The following is a 7,584-nucleotide window of genomic DNA, read 5'->3' on the forward strand; positions in this document are numbered from 1 at the left end:
TTTTTAAAAAGGGTTTTAAAAATCCTTTTTTAAAAGAAAATTCAGTTTTTTAATCCATGTTTTTAGTTTTTTTTTTTTAAATGGGTTTAAAAAAAATCAAATTTTCAAATTAAAAAAAAAAGACTGGTTTTAAAACTCATTTTTTTTTAATGAAAATTCAGTTTTTTATTTTTATTTTAAAAAAAATTGACACGTAAGCTGAAAAAATTTAAAAAAAAGAAGAAGAAAACAAATAAATACACATGTGGCAAGGAGAGTGTATGTCACTCTCCCATATGAGAGTGGGCATCAGCGTTTAGGGGGGTAATTATTTCGTTTTAAATAAGTTTAGGGGGGTAATAGGACCCTGGGAAAGGTAAGGTGTGTCGTAGCAAATTCGGGTATAGTTCAGGGGGGTAACGGTGCCTTATCTCAATTAGTAAGCATCATAATTGAAAAAAAATGAAAAATATCACCAATTGAATAATGGGGTCTATTTCTGGGTAGGGAAAAAAATTAAGTGGGAAAAGTAATCAGGTAAAGGAGAAAATATATTTTACTGCGTAAGAAAAGTAAAATAGGAAGAGAGAGAATATAAGTTTAATATATTTATGGATAAGCTATTAATTATGTAAATCATGATTAGGGTCTTGCTTTAGTCAATTAAATCTTAGCCATTAATTCTAACCCATGCCATGTGTCTCTAATCTAAGGTAGAATTTGGGAAAAATGGAGAGAAGCCCAATCCAAATTAAATGGCATTCTCAAATTAGTTTATTTATACCAATTAAACGTTAATTAGCTGATTTCCTCATTTCTCTTTCATGTCTGGTATATATATTCTAGTATAGATGTATACAAAAGAGTTCAAAATGGGGGAAACACTACAAAAAGTTCACTATTTTCAGACAAATGTTAATCTTGTTGAAAATCGGAGATTTCAGATGGAGTTTTAACCGAATTTACTTTTAAGGTAAAAGAAGAACAAAAAAGATACTCTTTTCATTCAAAAAAAAAATTGTCCTCTTTTGACTTGACACAAAGTTTAAGAAATAAAGGAAGACTTTTGAAATGTGTAGTCCAAAATAAGCCTTAGATATTTATATGACTGTAAATCATCTCATAAAGTTAAATTGTTTCTAAATATAGAAAGGGGACAATCTTTTTGGGACAGAATAAAAAAGAAAGGAGGACAATCTTTTTGGGACAGAGGGAGTAATTTTTTTTTGGATTTTCCATCTGTCGTCCTAAGACTCATATTGGGACTTATAGCCTGTTTGGTCAAGCTTATATTCCCCCCAAAAGTACTTATTTTTTCAATAAGTGCTTATTTGAAAAAAAGTGAGGTATTTGGCAAAGCTTTTGAGAGAAAATAAGTGCTTTTGGGGAGTAGCAGAATCCGCTTTTCGTGCTTAAAAAATAGCTTTTTTTGCCCAAAAAAGACTTTTTTGAAAGATTTTGAGAAAAATACAAATAAGACTTTTTAAAAGTTTGGTCAAACACTAATCACGCTTTCAAAAGTGCTTTTTTAATTAATTGGCCAAACACACAAACTGCTTTTTCTAAAAAGTCTTTTTTGAAAAGTACTTTTAAAAAAAAGTACTTTTTAAAATAAGTTGATTTTAAAAGTTTGGCCAAACAGGCTATTAATTAAATCTACATTTGCACACAAAAGTCTCGCAATGAAGAATAAAGTGTTCCCTAAAATAAACTTCTAGCCTAATTAATGCAAAGATGAAAAAACTATCCCTCTCTTAAATACAAGATCAAGTCAAGAAAGACAAAAAATATCAAATGAAGACCGACCAAATCATCGGGGCGGCAACGTCATAAGGAATAACAAGAAGAAGTCACTGGACAACTAATTTAAGGTAGTAGAGTATTAATTCAGTCGAAAGAGTAACATGTATGCAGCAACAATTGTGCTTGCACATGCTTTAAATTACAAACTATGCTATAAATCTAAATCTAAGTCTACAATAAATTTTATTTCACATACGACTGCTGATGCTACTTTCTTTAATTCTCTTATATGTAGTATAAACAAATTCATCGATGGAATACGAATCAATTCAGAACATGATGGATCAATTTGAATTTTTGGTACCCCGTCTGTTTCAATTTAAGTGACACGTTTTTCAGTTTGTCTAGAAAACAATGTCATCTTTCTATATTTAGAGATAATTTAGCTTTAAAACTCTCATTACTCTCAATGAGATGATTTAAACCCACACAAATGTCTAAGACTTATTTGAAAATCACAAGTTTCAAAAGTCTTTATTTCTTTCTTAAATTATATATCTCCAATCAAATAATGTCACATAAATTAGGTTGGAAAGAGTTTTACCTTATTTTTCTTTCATAGCAAGTCACATGATTGCCATGTGAAACTATTAAATTGAAAAAGTTCTACTCCCTCCGTCCGATTTTAAATGTCGTTTTAAGTAAAAACAAAAATTATCTCAAAATAATTATCGCTTCAGAAATTTAAGACAACAATGTTAATTGTTTCCAATTATACTCTTATATTAAAAATTACTTCTTTTTAATAATGCTTAAATTTTAAGAAACATCTAATGAATAGAGATAGCTTCTTTTACAAGCTACTCCTGTAGTCATATATTGGGAAATATGAAAATCATGGACTGCTTGCAGTTATGGTGATAGAAGAAACTTTTCTCATTATCATATGGTTAAGCAGCGTGTTTGGAACATCAAAGCTACCATCAATAACACTTTTCCTACCATTGAGATGGATGGTAATTGGTCTAACATTTGTGATAACATTGAAAGACTGTGTCCTGTTCTTAAGTGTACTACAGTATATTGGAAATTACCAACTAGAGGAATGATCAAAATGAATACTGATGGCAGTTACATGAGCAATACTGGCAATGCAGGAATAGGAGGTATAGTGAGGAATGACCAAGGGGATTTTATCATGGGATTCTCTATTCCTATTAACTGTCCTAATAACAATCATGCTGAGATGGAGGCTGCAAGCTTTGGAATCAATTGGTGCATTCAAAATGGTTTCTCTAACCTCCACTTAGAAATGGACTCTTTATTGATAACTGATATGATGATCAAGAGGGACACCAACAATCTGAAGCTCAAACACTTGGTGAGAGCTACATCAGATATTCTAAGAGGAGCTAATGTCATCATCACTCATTGTTATAGAGAAACAAATCAGATTGCAGATTTTTTGGCTAAGAAGGCTACTTCAAGCGGTAACAGGGCCTTATATCTTTCTTATCAGGATCTTTCTGGAGAAGTAAAGGGCCTGATGCAACTTGATAAGTGGCAACTTTCTACTTTCAGAAGGAGATTTGAAAAATGTAATTTTTATATAAGCTAATTTGTACTCTTAGTTTATGGGAGGAACATTGTATAGGCTAGTACTTCTTAATGGATTGCTTTGTCAATTCATCTTTTGTAGACTAGAGGCAAGGTTTTTCATGTCCCCCTCTAGTCAATGTAACTTCTCTTACTAATATAACATGATAGGGGTCAAGCCAAACCCCCCACATCTTAGGCTTACAACCTAATGGTGATGGCTCATGGAAAAAAAAAATACCTTATATTTATTATTTTTCATAATAGGCGTGAAAAGAGTTAAAAGCCACATTTAAAATTGAACGAAGGGAGTATAATAATTAGCAAGTCAAAGTAATCATTTGTTGGACATTTTTGTAATCGGATGGGAATTCCAATAATTCCAACCCCCATGTTGCTTATTGTTGGAATTTAGTGATACTAAGTACATGGAAAAATAAAAGACAACTTACATTCTGTACATGAACAACAAAAAACCCACACAAAAAAAGAAACAAAAGAAACAGTAGTAAACTGGACAATACATTAGAAATTAAATTCCCTAATCTAACTTCTAATTAAGTTTAATTCTGTGCACTTCTCTTAGCTTGAGCACCATTGCTTCTGACCTGGAACCCATTTAGGACATTTTGGGCTAAAATAACTTGAAACAACTCTTGCGTTCAATAACTCAATAATTGGAGCATACTTAACACACCTAGGTGCTTTGTACTGATTAATTGAAGCACCATTGCTAATAGCATAATCCATAAGCTTATCAAATGTACCATTTTCAACTACCTTTATTTCCAGGGGACCAATTGATTTATCCGAAACGCGACACTGTCGATAAACACTGTTTAATGATTCTTCAATCGTGAGACAACAATCTTCAAACACTAATGTTGGGATTAATGTTTCAGAGCTTTGGTTAATTTCCCAGTACAAAACGTAGTGTCCTGGAATTGTTGTTGCGTCAGCATAACTTGTGTATTCCGTTAGAGATGCTTCGAATGGTAACAGATGAGTCGATGCTTTTACAACAGCGTCATGTAGCTCGACTTCATCCGTTTTGTCAGAGTCGATGCTTAATGCAACATTTTTTCTGCACACGAAATGAAATTGGGGCGCCTTGTTCTTGAATCCAGCAACTTTCAGTATGTCACCAACACGATAACGGTACAATCCTGAAAAAAATTCACATGTAACATTACATAAACATAAAAAGTACTTGAACTAATTGTGGTTAAACAAAAAGTTTCTTTCACTCTCTAAAGAGCGATAGTATCATATAAAGTGGACCAGGGAGAGTAATATTACCTGCATAAGTGGTTACCACGAGCTCATATTCTTGTCCAAGTTTGACGTCAACAAGATCTACCAAATCATTTTTGTCATATGGTTTAGATTTTTCTGGCCCTTCATCCTCACGAGCAACGGGCAAGAACTCGAAATAGCCCATGGTAGGTATGAGGGTATAAGCAACTTCACTAGGTTTACAAAGAGGATTAAGATTTATACCAAAGTAGCACTCAGAAGAAGCATACATGGTACAAACAAGTGGTAGATCACTGCCATAATAATTAAGAGTCGGAATATATTGTGACATAGTTCCTGTCACAATTACATCGATGTACTTTGTATTAGGCCATAATCTAGGAATAATCCCTTTCCATGATTCTTTCCTACATTCAGTTTCAATAAATTCTGCAAGCTTGGGATTCGGTTTGAGAATTTTCATCACAGCTTCGCGCACCAAAGGGTCTGTTATTTGGGAATTTAGCGTTCCATTTCTAATATCGTCGCAAAGAAGAGGCCAGTGCTTTTCCAGGAAACGAATAGCACGGATAAAACCAGAAGCAAAAACAGCTCCAACACGAAAAACTTGAGTATTTTGGCAAAGGCCACAAAGCATTTGAGAGTACATGCTTTGATATGAATCTAGACAAAGAATTGTTTCATCTGGGCTTGTATAATTTGTGTAAGGATCATAAGGCCTTTTCTTGAAATACGAACTTTTATAGTAACTTGTCAGAACTGGACGAGCTAATAAACCACCTGGAGTTTTGGCTTCTGATTTTATGAACAAAAAGTACATTCCTTTGCCCTTTTCCAAATCTGGCACAAATTGATCCATCACTGGCATCAAAAGGCTGTACAACAATGACCTTCTCCCTAGCTCTTCTTCAACTGTTGGCATCAATTTCCTCTCTCCCCCGGACGTGCCCGAACTATAAATTAAAAAATAAAATAAAATAAAATTGGTGCATTAACAAACTTGTCTAAAAACAATTATTGCATAGAGAAAGATAACTTTCTTTATATCCACTATCAAATTTAACTCATCAAGTAGTGCAACTAGATACATTTGGTACATGCTTAATGCAAGGCGAATCTAGAATTTTTTATCAGTTAGTGAGTTCAGAATTAGTCCAATCTACATATATCTATACTTGCAAGCTGTATCTTTGATAAAACAAAACCAACGTAATTGATGGACTAACCTTGTCAAGAACTCGGAAATTGGTTGAGAACAAAGGATGGATGAACGATCACCATCAGCAATACGATCAATATCAGGTTTGAGATCTTCATAGGTGACAACGGGCATGATTTCTTTGAAATTTTCATAGTCAGTATTTCCATTAAGGCCATGCCTTTGTAAGTACTCAACACCAATATTACGAGAAAGTATCTCATTAAGAATCTTTTTTTGAACTTCATCTGCATTAGTAGTGATGTCTTCAAAGAATTGAAGAAGTTTTTTATTGTTTTCATCAAAACTTCCATCATCTGACAAAGTAGAAGGAGCCTCTGGCATGGTTTTTTAAGATTAAAATCAGAAAACAAAATGAAAGGAACAATTAGAGAGATGAAGAAAATTTTGTGGAATGATGATTAGAAGTTCTGTTGAAGAAAGAGAAATGACAGAAATATATATAGGAGAAAGGTGGGGTGTGTGACCCCCCTATTGGAAACAAAGATTTCAATGAAACAGTATACAAAGTCTAGGGGTGAAATGGTAAATGCGGATGCAAAATCTTTGGTTATGAAACTTTGACTTTTCTACCTCGACAAGTGAAGTTTGGGTTCAAGTGAAAAATCGAAACGGCTTATTAATAAGGGTAATATAACGCAGAAGATTTACCCAAACTTGGTGCATGCAATAAACTCTGATTTTACATGTGGGCGTTTGATTGAGCCAAAGAAAAAATGGCAAATATATGGCTTTTTCATACCATTACATTTTTACGGAAATAAAAAAAAAACATTATTAAGAATAATGTAAAAATAGAATAAAATTAATTAAATATAAAAGAGTGTTACTCTCACCGGCCCATATTATTTGGTATTTTTGTCTTTGACACACTCATTAAGAAACTATTTATTCCTAGAAATTGAGAAATAAATTATTTTACTTAAGTTTGCATTTTTCTAAGTTGATAAGCTAAGTATAAAGAACATAAAAAATTGAGGTGTACGGTAATTACACTTATACTAAGCAAAGCAGCAAAGCACTATTATATTCTAAATGAAACATCTGTTGGATTCAACATACTCCTATGTGATCAAATGCCGTTGAAGAAATAGTAAGGGTATCAACTTAATGTACTCATAGGAAATAATTATAATTGAGAAAGATTTCTTCTTCCAGATGTGTAAATAAAGATAAGTTTGAAAAAAAAATTAATATTTTTTTGATTATGTAAAATATCACTTATTTTGAATCAAAATGAAAAGATAAAAACACCAAATAATATTATGGACCAGAGGAAATATTATTTTAAACAAATTAAGAAGAAAATAATGTCTTATAAAATGTAATATATAAATGAAGTATGTGAGTTTATCATGATTAACAAATAAATTGATATACAAAATATTAATCACTCAAAAGTCATAATTAAGTTGAAAAAAGATTATAAAAATACTAATATATGTTGCACTTATTGATTTGATGCATTATGCATATCAAACGTACCACTAAAAATCTGCCGTAATTTACCCGTGTGAAGACAAAATCAAGGAGTTTTTGGGAAACAGAAGTAGAAGATGATTGGAAGGGCAAATTCTCAGTAAAGTAAACTGGGTACATGGTTGCATGTACTACGGATGCTACTTCCATTACCGGCAACCCCATGCATTAATATTGCTGCATTTTCAAGCCTCTTTTTTTTTTTTTTTCCTTTTCATTTTTCTACTAATTATTTCTTTATACTCTACAAAGTAAACGGGGAAAAAGAAACGAGAAAATTGCTTTTGTTTGAAGTGTAATATATCTTCTCC

The 7,584-nt window shown here is 32.3% G+C and overlaps 1 protein-coding gene across 1 annotated transcript; it reads right to left on the reverse strand.

Annotated features, from left to right (window-relative positions):
* Positions 1-3,669: 3,669 nt before the first annotated feature.
* On the reverse strand, positions 3,670-6,221 carry LOC132037122 (indole-3-acetic acid-amido synthetase GH3.6-like). The gene is made up of 3 exons (XM_059427582.1): positions 5,802-6,221; positions 4,618-5,528; positions 3,670-4,484 (listed from the first exon to the last, which is right to left on the reverse strand). Exons 1-3 carry the CDS (start codon positions 6,116-6,118, stop codon positions 3,901-3,903), a joined length of 1,812 nt encoding a protein of 603 aa, XP_059283565.1. The 5' UTR covers positions 6,119-6,221; the 3' UTR covers positions 3,670-3,900.
* Positions 6,222-7,584: the final 1,363 nt, after the last annotated feature.

The sequence above is a fragment of the Lycium ferocissimum genome, chromosome 11 (genome assembly GCF_029784015.1).
Source record: "Lycium ferocissimum isolate CSIRO_LF1 chromosome 11, AGI_CSIRO_Lferr_CH_V1, whole genome shotgun sequence".
Taxonomy (NCBI): Eukaryota; Viridiplantae; Streptophyta; class Magnoliopsida; order Solanales; family Solanaceae; genus Lycium; species Lycium ferocissimum.